Below are 22,415 nucleotides of genomic sequence, written 5' to 3'. Positions count from 1 at the left end.
GGACTACAGAATTCAGTGCATAACTGGCCACTCATATGCAGTGCAAGTGTCTCTAGGAGCACACATTTAGGAGAAAAACTACTGTGTATGCAGACTATGTGATTTTCAAATATAAATAACTGTTAAATCAAAGCTAATTTTCTCCAGAACAAGAAAAGGCACTGGTCCTTCTATAAGGTCTATTTCTATGCCATATTTCCACCACTTACACAAAGCTCTTTTGTATACACGTCTGCTTGGGGGGAAAAAATCACAGAAATGTATCTCTTAATCGGAAAGTTCAAGTGTTTACTTTAATCTCGCTGAAAAATGCTGAACTGCTTTTTCTTAAAATTTCGAAAACCAACAACAACAACAAAACTGCACATGAGAAATATCAGCCAGAAAGGTAAAAAAATCTAAAAAATAAAATGTTTTTGAGCAGCTGAAAACAGGGGGCTAGACTGGAAACTGTTACATAGCTTTAACTCTAGCAGGTTGCAACCATCACTCCTTCCTCATTCCCCTCATAAAAAGTGTTTATACCACTTGAACTATGGTTTCATTTTACCTTGTTTTAGTAAATCAAACCATGTGCCACAAAGGAACTTAGGTCTGAATGGGAGGGATAAGATTGATAATAGGTTAAAAAGTAATGACTTATTAAATCGGCCCAGGACACTAAAGACAAAAATAAAACCGACTCACAGCACACACAGTATTCTAATATTTTTATGCATTTGCCAGAGTTGCATTATGTGAGATTGTATATGATAATGTTTAGGAGGGAATGGAAGCAGTAATGGATTTTTAAAAGACATAACTAAATGGTCAACATATTCATGCAGCCACTAGGTGAACTGGTCAGGCCACATGGATTCAAGTGCCAGCAATATGCAGATGACAGAGAGCTCTACTTATCCTTCACCACACCACTGCCACCAAGATGGCCCCATGCTTGGATCAGCTCAGCTCATGGATGAAGAAGAGCTGGCTGAAGCTGAACCCAGTCAAGACAGAGGTGGAAAGAGGGAAGCATTTCAAAGAGGTTGCAGGTACAGTGCAGTCTCCGTTGGCTGAAAACACACATCCACAATTGGTCAATTCAATCTGTTGTTTCAGAGTGCTCCTGAACTCCTTACGGATGCTAAGCTCTCACGTAGCAGCATCTATGAGTAATGCTTTCCACCATCCTGGTTGGCTAGGAGATTTCGTCCCATCCTAGTGAATGATGGCCTTGCCTCAGTTATTCATACCTTTGTCACCTCTGAGCTACAGCAAGGCAATATCCCTGGGCATGAAGCCTTCGATATTTAGGAAACTCCAACCGGTGTAGAATTCTGCAGCCTGTCATCTTAGCAACACAGGTTACCACAAACACATCAAACCTGTCCTCCACTCCCTACACTGGATTTGCATAGAATATGGAATCAGGTTCAAAGTCTTGATCCTTATCTTCATACTCCATGACCTGGGCCCACGATAGCTCCTAAAAATCCAGGGTGAAGATTGGGCTTGACAGCTTTAGTCGTCAGGCCCAGCAGAACTACAATAGGCTTGTCTGTGCAGGAGACAGAGCTTTCTCAGGGGCGGCCCAACGCTGTCAATGAACTCCCCCAGAACAGAGGACCAATCCCACCAAAACCAAACCCTCCACTGTACATACAATTCTTCCCCTGATGTGAGAACAAACAACAAGTGACAGATATTAGTCGTGTTGCTTAATGCACTACTGGAAGGCACTCAGATACTCTGGTGATGAGAGCAATATAAGAAATTATATAGAATAGAATAGAATAGAATAGAATAGAATAGATTGCAGAAGCTGACCGTTGATAGCAATGGCACTGACAGCATCAATTTAAAGGATGAATGGATATATATACACACACACACACTCAAACATCCATCGTGCTATCTAAATTGTCATACCACAACAGATCACAAGTCCATCTAGCCTGGTATTCTGAGTCATCAGCACCTGATGTTTCAAAAAGGAAGGGGGGGATATCATAATACACCTGTTCAGTTGTACAGTGCTTTATAATGGAGAGAGGAAGGAATTATTTTTTGAAGCCTGCAGGCGATCACAATTCCCTGAAACATTACTGTTTATACTACTGCTGGATAAAACTCAAAAAGGTTCAGAGGTTTGGATTGGTGTCTATCTGAATCTCTTTGGTCCAGAAATCACGATGGAAATCTCATAAGAATAGTCTCTCTAATGAGATTACCAGCCTCTTCTGGTTCTGCTTATGTCTCTTATAGAATTCGGTGTTTCTACCTCTAAAACCAGACAGAGCATAGGCAAATGAAGATGGAAAATAAAAACCAAACAAGCAGAGAAAAAAATATATTTTTGACCACTAGAAAGTATACAGTTCAGTTGTGGTTGAAGATTCAAACTGAATCTTATTTCTTATAGGGACTGATAAATCTGTCCTTTGTCATGTGTATTAGTACAAGTGTAAGCAATCTGAGGATATGTAAGATATAGATGAAAATTGATATTAATACACAGTGAAACCTGTATTAAGTGTCCACCCCAGGGACGGACAAAAAGTAGTTTGATCTTTTGATAAAGGTAACTGATAGTTTTATTTTAAAGGCTGAAGGTGATTCTATAAAAGAATAGATTTTACTAATTTGAGACCAAAATTATTTAAAAATATTTAAGTACATTAATATTTATATTTTAATCAGAACTAGAATACCTAATATAAACAGATATTTAATGCAGTAATGCCATTTGCAGCTAAAACATGGATCTCTCTGGCAGATACCCTAGACCTATACAAAATAAAAATGTGTGGCCCAGTTCCACTCTCAAGTATGCGAGTGCAACTCTTATTATGTAAATAAGGTGAGAATTTAGCCTATTACACTCATTATATTTAATACCTGTTTGGTGTTTCTGTATTAAAAAATATACTGAAACATAGGTACTGCCACTATTTTCTCTTTTTGTTAATTAAAAAAAGAAAGAAATGACTGAAAACCATCTAATTGGAGACATAAGGTCTGACCCAAATTCCAGTAAAGTCAGTGGTAGGCTTCCCACTGGGCTTTGGAGCAGGCCCATAAATAGCTTATATAACTATGTGATCCTGTCATTGTTAAGCTTGTCTTCGCTCCCTATGTCTCTCTGATGGTGTGTGTCACTCACATGTTGTGTCCTATCTTAAATTAGACTGTAAATTCTTCTGGGTAGGGATTGTGTCTTACTCTTATGTGTGTGTATAGCATCCAATAGAATGGGTCCTGATCCTAAGTGGCAACTTTCTAGGTGTCAATGCAAGGCAAGTAATAAATAATAACTGTGCAATTGCAGCATCACCATTTTTGAAATAATTGCCTAGAAGTGTGGAAGCTGTTTTCAGAAGTGCCATCTTCCAGGGATAGAACTGCTGGGACGGATGCTAGATGTGTAACATATCGGAGTGGCAAAAACATGTCTAAAATACTTTGCCTACTGGCATTTTCCTACCCTCACATGTGTACTAAAGTTTAAGTCAATGTGAGTTTTATAAAATATATGAAAGAGGAAAGAAGCGTCTTACATTGGTTCACCCAAAATGCTTAAAATGGTCTTTTAAAAAATTTCTCAGAAAAAACAGCTTCTTTTGATTTAAAAATAAATAATTATACAAGAGCTAACAGATATGGGGTATCAGCAAAAGGAAGGGCATTTGTGGAACTGTATGCATGCCACCTATAACACAAAGACAGGCCATCAGAAGAGCCACTGGCTGATAAATGTTACTGCAAAGGACAAGTGCAATGAAAGTAATGGAGAGATTCTCACTCTGCTCTACCTATGTGATGCCAAAGAAATACCCACAGCCTTAAGGGAATCTAGTCAAAACACCGTATCTAAAACATATTGCAGAATATTGAAGAAATTAGTAAATATCTCAGCCCACAAGCAAAGGAAGAGGGGGAAAGAAAATGGGTTAGTAAAAAGAAAAAGAAAATGGACTCAAGGGACAAGAGAGATGTTGTATTCCAATGTACTTGAATTATCAAATCATGTTTAATGACTGGGATATCTCAGGAAAAAATAGGAATAAGAGAGAGTATACTTTGAAACATCAGCAAACTGTTTCTTTTGGTAAATATATTTTTTTCTCTATAAATTATGTGAGAGAAGTCAGATAACAGTTTTATGAAACAGGGTATAAAGACAGAATGCCAGCATCTGATAACAATCTTTCTGACAACAGTTGAGCACATGAGTAAAATGTGACAGATGGTCACTGTGTATTCCTGGGGGCAGAGTCCCAAAATACACGTCTTTGTTTGAGGAAAACACACAATACATCTCAACCTTCTGCTGTTAGATTGCCAGAAAGTATCCAACCAAAGTCTGAGAGATTAATAGACGATCACAGGGCGTAAACAAGGCAAATGATAGAGTGAATGTGGCTCAGAAATATAAGCAGCATTTGTAATATGCTTGTCTCATGTATTCACAAAGAGCATAATTTGAAATATGGTCTAAAATACACAGAAACAAATGATTCTTTGTAAAGGCATGGGCAGTACCTACTTAATCACTTTAAAACCAAAACCATGTGCTATTTAGTCCATTGTTGGCTGCATATTACATTACTGTAAAATCACTTCTACAACATGCCAAGATAAATCCAGAATGAAGAGAAAAATACAAAACATATTTCATGCACCAAACAATAAGTAAACGAATCACAGTGCATAATGCGCACAGTATATTATAGTCACATTGTATATTTCACCCACAAAATACAATAGCAGCTATAATATAGCATGTATATTCACATATCTAAAGATTTAGAACAGCAATGAAACTAATAAAACAGTATATTTTTCTAGGAAATCATGAAGCAATCTAGCGGAACTTGATCTTTCTGAAATTTCTACCTTTCTAAACTGTGTAAAGTTATGCAAAGACATATACAGTACGATGATGTAAGCTCATAAAAAAGTGCCTGAAATCCACAATATTTTCTATGTATAAGCTTTTGATTGTAAAGCTTAGATAAGCCCACTCTGAAGTGTCTATCTTTACCTAACATAAATATAATTTAGGTAATTTGTTACAGCTATAAATGTAATAACTAATCCCTGTGTTCCTTATAGTACCTATTTCTCCCGTAAATACGAAGCTCTCAGCTAATTAGACAGTAACCTAGACATGTCCGATTCCAGTACAGTGGCAGATACATCTATTATGTGTTACAATGTCACTTTGCTCTGAAAGAGTTAACTTACTAGCTCCTATTTTCTGCAGTGCTGCATAAACACTGCACATTATTCTTACTGAGCATGCTTCATCTTCCCTGTCTCCACAGTCTTGGGCTGTCAATCAACTGTCAGTTCCTACCACATCAGCACAGTGTGCATCATCAGGCTGTCAGCGCAGCAGCGGATGAGACTCTGCTAAGGGCTGTCAATCAAACTTGTTTCTCTTATCTGTTCTGGAAATATTTTGTCTCAGAGAAACAAAGAACCTGGGCAACAATGGATCAGAGTCTAGTATTTACTCTTTTACTAGGATACAAGGCTCTTAACAGGAAACGAACATGTTTTATCCACAACCAGGAAAAAAATCTGTTATTAGGATAAGTTGAAAATTTTCTTGTCTTGCATAAATCCTATTGCGGTCTTGACCCAGTAAACAGGGCGTAATAAATTAAACCAAATTCAATTTTGATTACATTGTAAAATGTATTTCACAGGTTTCCTTGTTCAATTATTTTGTTCAGTGAAATTCAGCAAACACTGTGCAGTGCTTTCAGTTTAAAATTAAGTAACATCTCTTTGACTGGTATAGGGGGGCTTTTCCTCTCCCTAAGGCACTGGAATGTGGGGTCTTACTGTGTCTATCTCCAGCCTAAAGGCTAGTCTATAGAATACACTTAGGAGTCCTACACACCTTTATTACATAACAATGTACATTAATTTTGTATGGCATTTGTCCTGAAACCGAATTGCAAGATGTTACACATAGTTCAACAACATATGGATAGAGTTCATAATAATTAATAGCAGAGGGATAGGGGCGTTAAGGGGTATATGCAAGGGAGAAAATATACATTTCCAAATGAGGTTTGAAAGACTATGGTAATCTCCCTGGAATTCTGTACCAGGCACTAAAGAGGTTAAGGGCTTGTCTACACTGGAGGGGGATCAATCTGAGGCTACGTCCTCACTACGGGAGGGGTCGATTTAAGATACGCAAATTCAGCTATGCGAATAGCGTAGCTGAATTCGACATATCGGAGCCGACTTACCCCGCTGTGAGGACGGCGGCAAATCGACCTCCGCGGCTCCCCCGTCGACGGCGCTTACTCCTACCTCCGCTGGTGGAGTAGAAGCATCGATTCGGGGATTGATTGTTGCGTCCCGACGAGACGCGATAATTCGATCCCCGAGAGATCGATTTCTACCCGCCGATTCAGGCGGGTAGTGTAGACCTGCCCTAAGATACGCAACTTCAGCTACATGAACAGCATAGCTGAAGTCGAAGTATCTTAGATCGATTTACCTCGGGTCCTCACGGCGCGGGATCAATGGCTGTGGCTCCCCCGTCGACTCCGCTACCGCCTCTCGCTCTGGTGGAGTTCCAGAGTCGACGGGGAGCGCGTTCGGGGATCAATTTATCGCGTCTAGACGAGACGCGATAAATCGATCCCCGATAGATCGATTACTATCCGCCAATCCGACGGGTAGTGAAGACGTACCCTAAGGCTCTTGCTCCTACAATGATAAGAATATGAGAAGGGACAGAAGAAACCAGGTCTGACTGATAGGTTGTGTTACAGGTTGAGCTGGGCCTTTAAGAGGAGTTCAACTCCCAGCTCTGAGCCAAGTCTGGTTTTCCTCACAGATCAAGGGAATTCTGGAACTTGTGGTCCAGGCCATTAGAGCAGTAGGCCTGGAGAGAGGCAGTGTTATCTTGGCAAGCAACTTTTCTCAGTGTAGAGAGGAATGTTGCCAACTGTAGTGATTTAATTGTGAGTCTCACCAAATTTGGTGTTTTTCTTAAAACCTCAGTCTCCTGGAGTCATGTGATTAAATGAACACTCAATTTCCATTTTTGTAAAAAGTGAGTTTACAACCCTCACCATTGCCAAGAAAATCTTTAAAACATTTGTGCGAAAAGTTTAAAAATCAGAAGGCAAAAAGAATCAAAAAGTATTTTTTTGAAAATCATAATTTTTCAGACAGTCTCATGATTTTTGGGGCCTGAGTTATGATTTTTGAATACTTGGGATTGGCAGTACTATGAGAGAGAGAGCTGAAGAAAGCTGGTGGAGCCCTCCAGTGAGGAGGTGGATATATTGTCAAAGGAAAGCTCAGACAGAGGTAGGTGTCACATTTAGTTCTGAATGTTGTGAGGTCACTAGACATTTTTTATTTCATCTGCCAGCAAATTCCATAGTCTTGGTCCAGCTGCTGTGATGGTTCTGTCCCCCATGATATGAGCTTCTTGCTATTAGTCAACAGTTCGTTGTTCCCAGGGAATAAAGCTATTGTAGTAGGTCATGGTCCCTGAGAGAAAGAGTGTCTCAGGTAACAAGGACTGATCCTACACATGGCTTTGACATTCAAGAAAGAGACCTTGAACGGAACTCTGTGTTCTATGGGGAGTCCCTGCAAAGAGTGGTGAATTGTCCTGATGACTTGTATTGCTGACAAAGTGGACTGCTCTGTTCTAAACTAGCTGGAGCCTTTTCAGGACACGAAGCTTCATTCCTAGATAGAGAGAACTGCAGTAAACTATGAGCCTAGAGAGCCTGTCCATCTCCTCCCATTCCTTCTCATACACTATCTGAGAAGGTCATAACTGGGATAACTCATACTCCATCCACCCAGGAAGGTTGCTCTTGAACCCAGATAATATTTAGGGAACAGTCACTGGCCTAGCTGTTTGACAGGTTAGGAGACACTTAAAAGAGATTTTACAGCAACAATGAATATAAATAGGGCTAGTGCTGAAAACATCAATATTACTTCATGACAGAATTATGCAAATATTTGCTAATGAAAGTAGAGAAATAAAAGAGTACTGAAAAAACCTCTATATGATCAACTTTAATCATATTGTTAAGGAGCATCATAACAAAAGCTACAATAACAATAGTTTGTTCAGAGGTCACCAATTTTTTTTTAAATCGTGCATACTGGACAGGTTTGAAGTGTACTCACAGTAATTCGATCTTTCAATCACATTTATCAACAGCAATGCTGAGAATTACAGCCCTGGCCTGCACGGAGCTACCCACACTTATAGATAGCACAACCATTATCAAGCGTTTGTGACAACCGAAATATTTTACCCTGTGACAAATTATTTCATATGTGGTACTGTTTTCCAGAAACACAACTCCCTCTGATCTAACTGGACATTAATTGCTTTTTGGCTGATGTATCTGTGTCTTCTCGACTGATAACACGACTAGGAAATCTGATATCTGACAAGTTGACTCAACCTAATCAGGACAGATCAGCTGTTACCAATGTTGCTACAGGCTGTAATTTCAGGACCTTTACAGAGTTATCACTCGCTTTGAAAGGCAAGAAACTGTAATTCTGTCAACACTAATCCCAAAACGTGCGTTCAACGTGACTGCTATATTTTTTCTTTAGAAAAGGTAACACTTGTCAAATAAATACCTGAGATAATTGATCAAATGAATTAGAAGTATGTGAGTGATACACTGACAATCAGTCAATCTCCAGAAAAATAAGAACCTTGCAAGATTCAGAACATTAAGCACAGAGCACAAGCTGTCACAGAGAAGCAGGGGTCACTCAGAATGGATTGAAACAATTTGCAATGCAGTTTTTTCAATGTTTATGTATCTCTGTGTTGCCTGGTGCTAGAGTAGAGTGAATAATTCACTGGAAACAATTTGTTCGATTACTTTTAGCCCTTTCTCCTGCTCGTGGAACATGGGCAAATGGATCACAGTGTTGTCAGATGTGTTTGTTACTCAAATTTATTCATGGATTGATTGACCATATTCTAAATTTCAGCATCATTGCTTAGTTGTGATTGGTCAGTTAACATCCAATGGCAGATCTTCAGCTGGTATAGATCAGAATAGCTCTGTGATGTTGATGGGGTGGTGCCAATTTACACTAGGCAAGGATCTGTTTCTTGGTATTTGTTCTGGGCTCTGAGTGAATGTGGAAGCTCCTCCATCAGGAATACTGAAATTTCCCACAAAATTCCCTTTCTGTGAATATTTTTGCCAACAAAACTGCATCATTTGAAAGTTAATGGAAAGTGAACATATAAAAAGTGCAAACACAGCCAAAGCCAAATTTAAAAATTCCAGTGAATATTAGCAGAATGTTTCGCATTATTTGCCCAGGTCAGCTTGCAACTCACATACTTATATTCCAAGTATAGAAGTACACAGAAATTTCAAAACTTAAATTTCTTTCTTTGAGAAAGCCAACCGGTGCATTTTGTTTATGGAACTTGATGGTAGCTTCACGTGTTGTAGCAAGCATTCCACTATCACCAGCTCTTAGTTCTGTATTGCTTTTATAGAATAAATGCACAGAAACTAAGGCATAAAATCATAACAATAATTTGTCTCTTACTGTATCGCTTTGGTCCATCTTCCAAACAAAATGAAAGGGTTAAGGTTGCATCATCTTCAAAAAACTCAGTTGCAAAGGCATCCCACCAGAGGTTGTCACTATCCTAGGAAGAGAAAGATTATTCATTTAACACATGGCAAAAAGAAAAGAATCTCTTTTAAAAGAAGAAATTCAAAGGATCCCATTTTTGGTTTGGGATCTGTCTGTGTGGGAGGGTGGATGTCCATGCGGTCATATTTCTAATTAATTTACTCATGTAAGGGTTTGGTTCTGATTTAAGGAAACAGATAACATATTATTAATAAAATATAATTTATTTTTTGTATTACAAGAGATCTTCCATTAAGCTAGGCACTGTTCAAACATATAAAATAACATAGTGTTGTCCATACAAATGAATATTTATACACATTTTGTTAAATCTTAAAAAAATTTTAGAAATCATTTGGTACTTAATATACTGTAATCTTTTTTTTTCTTTTAATGTGCTACCTATATGGTACAATTGGTCTTGAGGGTGAGAAGGAACCTTACTTTATTCTGTAATCCTATGTAATGTGATCATTATTAGTATGCACCTACATATAAGTTATTTTGAAACTAAATATAATAGCTATTGGACTTAGATGCATTTATTATAACTATGACAGTCCTGTAGGTTAATTAAATATCAGCTAGTTATTTAAATGCACTTGCTGAGAGAATTCTTTACTTTTCAATAGGACACAGAAGATGAAACCAGCATTTTAAAGCCCCCCGCCTGCTTTCTGAGACATTCACTGCTCTACACTAATAGACTATAATAATTATTAACACAAGGTAAAATACTAATGCTGGGTTGATGATCTTGGAAATTGAACCAAAATTTTTCAAATGTGGGTGCTTAAATTTGGGCATTCAAATCTATAGTTAGGCACCTAAATAATTATTCTGATTTTCAAAGGTACTCAGTACCCACAGTTCTTCATGAAGTCAATGGGAACTTGAAAATCAAGCGCCTTATTTAGGTGGCTGCTGTTCAGTTTAGAAAAGAGATGATTAAGGGGGAATGTAAAAGAGACCTATAAAATCATGAATGGTGTGGGAAAAGTGAATAGAGAAGTGTTATTTACCTTTTTCCACAATACAAAAACCAGGGGTCACCCGATTAAATTGATAGGCAGCTGGTAATACTTTTTCACACAATGTACAATTATCCTAAGGAACTCATTGCTGTAGAATGGTGTGATGGCCAAAAGTATGACTGGGTTTGAAAAAGAACTAGATAAGTACACAGAGGACAGGTCTATCTATTGTTATTAGCCAAGATGGTCAGGGATGCAACCCCATGCTGGGGGAGACCCTACATCTCTGATTGCCAGAAGCTGGGCGGGAAAGACAGCCTATATCTATGCACTCTCCTTGAAGCTCTGGTACCAGTCACTGTTGGAGACAGGATACTGGGCTAGACGGACCATTGGTCTGATTCAGTATGGTAGTTCTTATTTTCAGTCTCCATTCATCTTGGCTTCTGTGCTGAAAACATACATCAAGGATTCCAATCAACATTTATTTTTTACAACATACCTGTATCCTTGCCTAAACCCATCCACACATTGACACACACCAGCATAAATGATGCACATGCTCTTAATGTTCTGAGGACAACAAGAGTAGGGAAAGAAAACTATTTGTAGTTTAACAAACACAAACGAAAGAAAATCTAGTTAGGCAGCTCGTTCCAAAATGTGGAGTGCATATCTGCAACATGGATGGATATACCAAGGCACTGAGATTTAAATGACCTGCTGAAGCTCACAACGTGACTCAGTGGCAAACCTGGGAATATAAATCAGGAATCCCATGTATTGTAACCACTCTACAACAATCACACCAGCAGTCTACCCAATGGGTGACTAGATGCAATTTGGTGAGCTATAGGCAGACACAGTGGTGCAAGCTTAATTAATTTCTTATTGGTACACTGCACCAGCTAAAGGGGGGGACATATGACCTCCCCACGTGACCCCCCCACGTGACTCATCATGTGACTCCACCCCACCCTGCCCCCAGCCTGGGGCCCTGCACTCTCCCCCCTCCCTCCCCCATGATCTATTCCATGTTGCCTGGGGGGGCTCTGTCCTCCTCCCACTGCGCCGGAGACCTCTGAACTGCAGGGCTCTCCGGAACCGCAGTGGTGAAAGGAGCAGGGAACCGCAGCAGCAAAAGGAGCAAAACGAGGGGCCGCTGGGCGGCCCCACGCCAGCAGTTCCTCTGGCGCAGCTGTACCGCCCACAACTCTGTCCTCCGGCGGGGCTGCTGTACAGACCCCAGACAGAACTCAGGAGACGCAGCTGCAGGAAAGGGCTGGGAGCGGAGCTGGGGGCGGTACAGCTGCACTGGAGGAGCTGCCGGTGTGGGTTTGCCCAGCAGCTCCACATTCTGCTCCTCCTGTGTCTTTCCGGTACGGCATATCGGCTATAAATACCTCACTGGTACGGTGTACCATACCATACTGCCCTATATGCACCACCGGGCAGACCTCATATGTCCTCAAAAATATGTATCACAGGCAGCAAGCACTTATCACCTTGATCTAAGTAAACAAATAAAACTTGGGATAAAATGCTAATGTAAGTAAAATATGCATATATCATATCAATTATATATACACAAACTGATAAATAACTACATGGTCTTTTTAGACACTCCTCCTCCTGCCTTTCTTTTCTTAAGAACCCTGTTATAGGCTTTGCTCTCAATTGTGTTTCGACAGCTCCTTTTTGTTGACATTTAATAAAGTAATAAGAGCACTTCATAACATTCTAGTTGTTGTTATGATAGTACAAGAGCTTTCTTGGCTGGCTGACAGCCTTCGTTATTCACTGTTCCTCATCAATGCTTATTCCTGCTTTTAGCAGCGTCACCAACAGGAGGCAGTGTGATCAGGAACAGAGCAGTTTGGGAGTGCCTGAGAAATAATTCAGTCATGCTCTCAAAAAAGATGAAACAAGATTTTAAAATAAATAAATACTGACCCCACTTTTCAAAAGTCTATTGTCAGTGAGAGATTCCTGCTCTCTCCTGCGTGGCTGTGTAACTTATGGGGGTGTGCACATGCACACACCGTTGTATTTATTAGCTGAGGCGCTACAGTGACAAGCACGAAATAGATAGATAGATATTCCATAACAGCACAGCACATGGGCTTCCAACAGCTCCCCTCTGTATTCTGAGCACTGATGCTTCACTCATGGCAATCTGGTGGGTTGCTATCATAAGTGCATATAATAGTTTATTGCCCAGCCAATAATTATGGGCTACCACTTTCAATCGCTTGCCACCCCATTCTACTGAATTCTTTTGCACATGTTTCTTGTACCTGAAAAGGGGATGGAGGGTTAAGGAAAGTCACATATCACATTTACAGTTCTGCAGTGGAAAAGCTCCTGTTAGTTCTGTATTTTAGTATGATCACAGCTACTAATGAAAATCCAACAATGAGAGAGGCGAAAGGGAAGCATCACACAATTGTAATGCACACATAAAACAAAGCAAAGAGCATAGGAAAAAGAGCAGAGCTTCAGTTCAAATCGCACACACTTTCATTCCCTCTCATTTCCACTAATTCTAAAGGCTAGGAAAGTGTAGCAACTACATTATCGTAGATTGTCTCTAAGGATAAATAAAAACATCCAGCTTCTATTGCAGTTTGAACACTGTCCAAAGTCTTTTTCTGGTGTTTTTTGCATACTTAAAATCAGGAAGAAAAAAACCAACCACCCAGTGGAATGTACACATTATGCATAAAGAATTAGATACACTTTCCTGATTAATCCTCTTGTCCAACCTCCTCACAAGTGGGTCCATCCGCACTCATAGTCAAATGGTGAACAAAACCAAGGGAGATATCCCCAGTCAAATTGCAGACAATGGATATAATTATTATGAAAAAAATGGAAGAAAAATCCCTTTCCCCACAAAAAAGAAGGATGTTGAAGTCAAGGCTGCCCCCAGGCATCTTTAACTTATGCGCTGACAGGTTACGTGGGATTTTGCCAGAGTAATTATTTTTCTATTCAACAATAATGAGAAATTACCATGGCAACCTCCCTTTCACATAGTGCACTCACACACTGGAAAACTGAAATAATGGACCAAATGTAACAAAAAAATTAATACTGGGAAAACTATTTTCATTAAAATAAACTTAAAGAATAGGTCAAAGGGGATGAAAGGACAAACGGAAACCAATATTTAGGTCAGTGAAAGAAACAACTTCTCTAGAAGCAAAATGTTACCTAGAAGCAAAATGTGCCTCAGTCACGACTGTCACTGTTCCTTCTTATCACCTCCACCCTATTGTTAATTGCATTTTGAAGTGTGGTTCAATTCTGAACAGTGTTCATGAATTGTGGGGCTCCACTTTTATTTTCTCTCACTGATTTCCATGTCAACTGGGCTCAGTTTTAAAGATTTTTTTCCCCTGACAGTCCTACAAATTCACTCTGAGATCTGGAAGTCAAGCAGGATTCTTTCCTCCTTACACACCTGCATCAGTAGTAGTCTGCAGACCAAACAATGCCTTCCCTCTTGTCTGCAATGGGGACTGCTGGACAGGGGAGCTGACTCTGCAATTGGAACTTACGGCCAAATTGCCCCTCTCCAGTGAGGTGAAATATCTACAATGTTATCCTGTGCTCACAAACAGGGAAGAATTAGTAGGGGAAGCAAAAGTGGATGGGAACCTGGGAGGCAGTGACCATGAGATGGTCGAGTTCAGGATCCTGACACAAGGAAGAAAGGAGAGCAGTAGAATACGGACCCTGGACTTCAGAAAAGCAGACTTTGATTCCCTCAGGGAACAGATGGGCAGGATCCCCTGGGAGAATAACATGAAGGGCAAAGGGGTCCAGGAGAGCTGGCTGTATTTTAAAGAATCCTTATTGCGGTTGCAGGAACAAACCATCCCGATGTGTAGAAAGAATAGTAAATATGGCAGGTGACCAGCTTGGCTAAACAGTGAAATCCTTGCTGATCTTAAACGCAAAAAAGAAGCTTACAAGAAGTGGAAGATTGGACAAATGACCAGGGAGGAGTATAAAAATATTGCTCAGGCATGCAGGAGTGAAATCAGGAAGGCCAAATCACACTTGGAGTTGCAGCTAGCAAGAGATGTTAAGAGTAACAAGAAGGGTTTCTTCAGGTATGTTAGCAACAAGAAGAAAGTCAAGGAAAGTGTGGGCCCCTTACTGAATGAGGGAGGCAACCTAGTGACCGAGGATGTGGAAAAAGCTAATGTACTCAATGATTTTTTTGCCTCTGTCTTCACGAACAAGGTCAGCTCCCAGACTGCTGCACTGAGCAGCACAGTATGGGGAGAAGGTGACCAGCCCTCTGTGGAGAAAGAAGTGGTTTGGGACTATTTAGAAAAACTGGACATGCACAAGTCCATGGGGCCGGATGCGCTGCATCCGAGGGTGCTAAAGGAGTTGGCGGATGAGATTGCAGAGCCATTAGCCATTATTTTTGAAAACTCATGGCGATCGGGGGAGGTCCCGGATGACTGGAAAAAGGCTAATGTAGTGCCCATCTTTTAAAAAGGGAAGAAGGAGGATCCGGGGAACTACAGGCCAGTCAGCCTCACCTCAGTCCCTGGAAAAATCATGGAGCAGGTCCTCAAGGAATCAATTATGAAACACTTAGAGGAGAGGAAAGTGATCAGGAACAGTCAGCATGGATTCACCAAGGGCAAGTCATGCCTGACTAACCTAATTGCCTTCTATGATGAGATAACTGGCTCTGTAGATGAGGGGAAAGCAGTGGATGTGTTATTCCTTGACTTTAGCAAAGCTTTTGATATGGTCTCCCACAGTATTCTTGCTGCCAAGTTAAAGAAGTATGGGCTGGATGAATGGACTGTAAGGTGGATAGAAAGCTGGCTAGATCGTCGGGCTCAACGGGTAGTGATCAATGGCTCCATGTCTAGTTGGCAGCCGGTTTCAAGCGGAGTGCCCTAAGGGTCGGTCCTGGGGCCGGTTTTGTTTAATATCTTTATTAATGATCTGGAGGATGGTGTGGATTGCACTCTCAGCAAGTTTGCAGATGACACTAAACTGGGAGGCGTGGTAGATACACTAAAGGGTAGGGATCGGATACAGAGGGACCTAGACAAATTAGAGGATTGGGCCAAAAAAAACCTGATGAGGTTCAACAAGGACAAGTGCAGAGTCCTGCACTTAGGACGGAAGAATCCCATGCACTGCTACAGACTAGGGACTGAATGGCTGGGTAGCAGTTCTGCAGAAAAGGACCTAGGGGTCACAGTGGATGAGAAGCTGGATATGAGTCAACAGTGTGCTCTTATTGCCAAGAAGGCTAACGGCATTTTGGGCTGTATAAGTAGATACAGCGGATCAAGGAACGTGATCGTTCCCCTTTATTCGACATTGGTGAGGCCTCATCTGGAATACTGTGTCCAGTTTTGGGCCCCACTCTACAAGAAGGATGTGGAAAAATTGGAAAGAGTCCAGCGGAGGGCAACAAAAATGATTAGGGGTCTGGAGCACATGACTTATGAGGAGAGGCTGAGGGAACTGGGATTGTTTAGTCTCCAGAAGAGAAGAATGAGGGGGGATTTGATAGCTGCTTTCAACTATCTGAGGGGGGGTTCCAAAGAGGATGGAGCTCAGCTGTTCTCAGTGGTGGCAGATGACAGAACAAGGAGCAATGGTCTCAAGTTGCAGTGGGGAAGGTCTAGGTTGGATATTAGGAAAAACTTTTTCACTAGGAGGGTGGTGAAGCACTGGAATGCGTTACCTAGGGAGGTGGTGGAGTCTCCTTCTTTGGAGGTTTTTAAGGCCCAGCTTGACAAAGCCCTGGCTGGGATGATTTAGTTGGGAATTGGTCCTGCTTTGAGCAGGGGGTTGTACTAGATGACCTCCTGAGGTCCCTTCCAACCCTGATATTCTATGATTCTATGGTTTTCTCCTAGTTCTTCTATTGGATGGAAGTGGGGTTTGCTCCCTACTCCCACTCTGAAACAGGGAATCCGAAGCCCAAATGTCACAGGAGACACATGGTCCTTTGCCTCCGCACAGCTCCCTACCAAGCTGTTGCTCTTCCCTTCCTCCTGTAAGTGTAACCCCAGTAGAGCTGTGCTGACATGTTTCTACTGTGGAGATTGTTGGGATTCCCTCCAGGCCTACAGGGATCAGCACCTGCAATTCCCCTCTTAAATAAGAGAGTTCCACAGCACAGAGGACAGGTCTGTGACAAAGTCATTACAACCTCAGGCTGTATCACCTTTACTGATTATTCCTCTCTCCAAGTGAGTTTCAGGAGAAGGAATGACATGCACCCCCAGTCCTCCTCCCTACTCTCAGATTACCAGTCTGGCAGAGAATCTTCTGCAGGTCCAGGACATGGTTGTGGGGAAATAGTGGCCTAAAGATGGCTGTCTCCATTTGACCAAAAAGAGGGGAGACATGTATAGAGGATCCCCACTGCCTATGAATCTCTGGGGCACAAGCTGGCCCTTAGTTAAAAAAATCTGTTGATGACGCAGCTGAATCCTGTTCATTTCTCAGTTGTCTGTGCATGTATCAGAGGTGTACAAGGTATTGTAAAACAGCAGTCACTAGAGCTAGTAAATGTGACTCTGAATGCTCACAGGAAGCACATCTCTTGTGAAAAGGGACCATTTTTACATAGTCATTTTCAGAGAAGAACTGCATTGTAAATACCAACCTATGTGCTCAGCACTGTATGAGCCCTGGGGAGCTTACATTTTAGTTCTGGCCCTGCAATACTTCTTTATTGACCCGTATTATTTTCAATACTATGTAAATCCTCACTCCTTTTGGCAACATGTACCCTTCTCACTTCCTTTCAAGTTAACTCTGCACAAGGAAACTATTGTCTCTGAAGGGAAAGAATTCCCCTCTCCCCCAAACACGCACACAAAAGCTATAGCTGAAGTTTCTAAGTGCAATACAAGAGAAGATTTGACTTTAAATACATCTGTAAAAATTGACAAACTTTAAAAATTATGGAAGTCAGAAGATAAGATTTGCAAAAAACTCTGACACCAATTTTATACTCAATTTACACATGCAGACCATGAAACATAAAAATTCTCATTGACTAATAACCCAACTCTGCCCTTGGATTTGCCCCAACTTTAACTCTGCCTACAATATTTAAGGGCCTGCTACAACTTCCACCAAAGTCAGTAGCAGTCTCTCTTTTTACTTAATTGGAAATTAGATCAGACTCATATCTGCTTTTTAATACTATCAATGTTGATAATTGATATATTTATCTATATCTACCTCTATCTATCTATCTATATTCTGTAATGGACAATATTTTTACGATGTGGTATAAATTGTGTTGTTGTCTGTCTTTGTTACTATTGGCACATCTGAGACAGAATATTGATATTTGAATTATTTGATTTTGTTTGTGTACAGTTGTAAGAAAAGCCAAACTTGTATGAATAAGAGTAAGAACATAAGAACTGCCAAACTGTGTCACACCAATGGTCCATCTAGCCTAACATCCTGTCTCCAACAGTGGTAAGTACCAGATCTTCAGGGGTGGGTGTACAGAACCAGGTGATTTTAGAGAGAGCCACCCCTGTCTAGACACAGTATTGAAGGTGTAGGTGCAACATGGATTTACATAGTGACATTATGATATTTTCTATCCCTTTCCTAATAGTTCCTCACATTTTGTCAGCCTTTTGGAACACTGCTGCCCACTGACCTGAAGTTTTCAGACAACTATCCACAATGACTCCAAGATCTTTCTTGAGTGATAACAGCTAATTTAGAGCCGATTCATTATATGTGTAGTTGGGATTATTTTTTTCAATGTCTATTATTTTGTACTTATCAGTGTTGAATTTCATCTACCATTTTGTCACCCAGTCAACCAGTTTTATGAGATCCCCTGTAACTCCTCATCTTTTGGATTTAAATATCATGAATAATTTTGTATTATCTGCAAACTGTGTCACTGTTCATTCCCTTTTTCAGATAATTAATGAACATGTTAACAGCACAAGTCCTAGAACAGATCCAAAGGTGACCCCAATGTTTATCATTCTCCATTGTGAAAACTGCCCATTTATTCCTACCCTATCTTTTTACCAGCTATTGATCCATGAGGACCTTCCCTGTTATCCCATAACTACCTAGTTTCCTTAAGAGCCTTAGATATTAGAATGTTTATGTAAAGTTCTGAGAGAAACCTAAATGATTAATGCATACAATTCAGTTAAACTTTGTATTTACATTTTGATATAGGGCAGAGTTAAGGTCATTTGGCTGTTGTACATTGTGAATTTTTCTGTTTAAATGAAATCTCTGTGTGAATTGTATGTTAAGTAGTTGGCAAATATCCAATCTACTATGACAAAGACTGTTAGTAACCTTTTTATGCCCAAACCAAAGTTCTAATAAGCTATATTATGCAAAAGAGTTTATACATATATACCTATATTTGAACTTTGGAGTTTATGGAGTATTCCATTTTAAAGTTTTAAGTGGTTAAAGAATCCTGAGAACATTCTGTTTTACATTGCAAAAAGTGCTCATCTTTCCACATTTGAAAAGTTTTTATCCTACACTTATAAAAATATTTCAAAAGTCTCCTTTATCACAATTATTTTCATAGCAATAGCACCTTTCTATGAAAAGTCAGGGTGGAGTTTGTCAAAATATGGCTTATAGTCTACATCTATGGAACAAGTATCAGAGGGGTAGCTGTGTTAGTCTGGATCTGTAAAAAGCAACAAAGAGTCCCGTGGCACCTTATAGACTAACAGACGTATTGAAGCATAAGCTTTCATGGGTGAATACCCACTTCGTCAGACGCAAGTGGGTATTCACCCACGAAAGCTTATGCTCTAATACGTCCGTTAATCTATAAGGTGCCACAGGACTCTTTGTTGCATCTATGGAACAGTCACCAGTGCCTCTATAAATACTATATTATTTGTTTGGTGCCAACAATTTGGTTGGTATTTCACAGCATGCAAAATAAGAGTCAGTCTGTGCCCAGAAGCGTTTCCAATGCATGATTCTTTCTTTTGTCCTGAACAAAGATATGTGTGAGAGCAAGAAGCCATGATAACTTTCCCTGCCTACCCTCCATTCCCTTCTTTCCCCATAATTCCCTTCTCTGCCCCACTCAGAGATGGGCACATAAGTCACTCTAAAAAGAAAATCTCATATGCTTCTCTTTGGCAAGAGTTCACATGTACGATGATGTGGGACCTTTTCTTCCTCTTGGGGCCCTTTTAGGTAAAGCACACACAAATTTAATCCTACTACTATTTCTCCAAGGTTTCTGCACCTCTTAAATGACCTTCTTTATCTGAAATAGTGTAGCAATCAAAGGTATATCTGACAGTGAGATACAACCTCTTCTTCCATTCAGAACAATGGTCCTAACAATACCTGGTAACTTTGCCAGACTAATACTTGGGCCTTTACGTCGTACACCTTTCTCAGATGCAGCCAAATGGAATAATATAAAACATGGTCTGGTACAAGATGATTCTGCATCAACTGTTGACCATGATGTATGATGAGACTTGGCAGGGAGAAGAAAATTTGATCATTCCTACATTCTCTCTTCTTCCTTGGATATGATTTGTTAGGTGTAGTACACCAGCCTTCATTTTTTAAACTGACCCTTACCACTCCTGTTGCTACTTTTGCTTTTCAGCCTCTTTTTTTTTTTTTTTGGTGTCTTATAGACAGTGTTCAACAATAAGAATACAAAGCTTTATGACTGCCATTTGTTATTTCACACATATGATCATTTTACTTTCATGGCATTGCTTACTTTAGTTCCCTTACTAGCATGGCTGGATGCCAACTCTGGAACAAGGTGATGTAAAACTGGCACAAAGATTTGAAGACTTGGCATTTGTCATATTCTCCAATTTCTTGCCAACAACCTATTTAGTAGCCAAAGCATATCAGTTTCTTCAGCTGAGTTAATAATTAATTAAATCACTGTTTACATTCCAATTTGGAACTCATCTTAGTTTCTGGAGTAAAGACGGTCCCAGGTTTTATCTGTATTGTAACTATAGTATATGATTACATCACCAATGCACACACAGATATAATTTCAAAGAGAAAATGCCTTCTAACTCATATGTAAAGAAAAAAAGGACCTGATTCTTTCTACTCATGATTTGAATCAGAAGTAACGCCACTGAAATATATGGAATTACACCAGTGAGTGAGACCCCTCTCACAAATAATTCCTTCATGGGCTATGAAGCACCAAGAGTCATAGATTTATTGCTCTAACATCATGCCACATTGACATGCAATAAGGGACACCATAATATAATACAATGCAATCGTGGCTCATTTCTAAAATGGGCACGCTGTGAAATCAGATATTTATTCTTTGATCCAAAAAAAAATCTGGTAGACTGAAAAATAATCCATTAGGGAGGATTTGTAAGAGGCACAGATTGATTAATGTCAATTTCATGGTATGCCCCACTTATGTTTAGGTAGCTAAAGGCTTGTATACATGGGAGAAATTGATCGGCATAACTATAGAGATACCAACATCGCTATTCTTTATTCCAGAATAGAGTATTTACATGGGGAAGCTATACCGGCATAGCAATAACAGTATAATTACTCCGCTACCTGCTACAGCTACATTGGTCAATTTCTCCATGTAGACAAACTCTAAGTATATTTCAAGTAGGACATCTCTTTAGAATGAAGGAGGAAAAACCCATGTACCCTGTAGGTTTGCTAACTTTAATAGTCAGGAAAAGCAGAAAGAGACAAACTATCTGATTTAGTATAATAACACTGCTCTACAGCCAAAATGCTTCTGAAATAAATGTAGTCAAACTTTACTAATTCTGGGTCACTGAGAACGAAAATGATGCTTAAAATTGTTGATTGGCTCTAGTTTTCAAGATATGCTATTGGGTCAGTATATACGACCCTTGACTTGGGAATGGCGGAGGAGAAGTGAGTTATAAAGGGAAGGGATCTCAATTTAAACCAGAAATGACTAAAATACATCTTGGACTGGATCTATAAATAAATCTATGATTGGGTTTGGACAGTACTTGCTTTTTAGGCAAAACAATGAATGATGCAATCTGAAGCTGGTATTGCATCATACATGATATGAATTGCATCATGTTATTCCTAGAAGTCATGGATGATGCAATCATAACGAAGCTTACATCACTCTGCTGAACAAATTGCCTTCATCGAAGACGAGTCTTAAAGCTGTTTTACTGCATAATGGCAATGTTTTGCCATCAATTCCAGCAGTCCATATGAAGGAAACCTATGACAACATGAAACAACTTTTGAGGTGCATAAACTATGACCAACATCAGTGGCAGCTTTGTGGCAATTTGAAGGTTGTTGCTCTCTTGCTTGGTCTGCAGACTGGATACACAAAGTACTGCTGTTTTCTCTGCGAATGGGATAGTCGTGCAAGAGATTCCCACTACATCAAGAAAGATTGGCCACTCCGACAGTCATTGGAGCCTGGGAGGAAAAGTGTTCAGCATCCACCACTTGTTGAATCAAGGAAGATTTTGTTACCACCCTTACACATCAAGCTGGGTCTGATGAAGAACTTTGTCAAGGCCATTGACAAAACACAAGCAGCTTTCAAGTACCTCCGTGGAAAATTTCCAAGGTTAAGTGAAGCTAAGATAAAGGAAGGTGTCTTTGTTGGTCCTCAGATTCGTGAACTTCTTCGAGATGATGCATTTGACCATGCACTGCGTGGCAAGGAAAAGACGGCATGGAAAGCCTTCCAGTTAGTGGCAATAAATTTTCTCGGAA

The 22,415-nt window shown here is 40.1% G+C and overlaps 1 protein-coding gene across 2 annotated transcripts in view; it reads right to left on the bottom strand.

The window, feature by feature from the left end:
- The window catches only part of LDB2 (LIM domain binding 2), a 299,731-nt gene that overhangs the window by 176,344 nt on the left and 100,972 nt on the right, over positions 1-22,415 (bottom strand). For both annotated transcript variants that reach the window (XM_065405200.1, XM_065405201.1), the window contains exon 2: positions 9,577-9,679. In XM_065405200.1, coding sequence (XP_065261272.1) covers positions 9,577-9,679 — 103 coding nt within the window. The remainder of the gene's footprint in view (positions 1-9,576; positions 9,680-22,415) is intronic.

The sequence above is a fragment of the Emys orbicularis genome, chromosome 5, assembly GCF_028017835.1.
Source record: "Emys orbicularis isolate rEmyOrb1 chromosome 5, rEmyOrb1.hap1, whole genome shotgun sequence".
NCBI lineage: Eukaryota > Metazoa > Chordata > Testudines > Emydidae > Emys > Emys orbicularis.
Note: the sequence above shows the minus strand (reverse complement) of the source record. Positions and strands in the feature narration are given on the sequence as shown.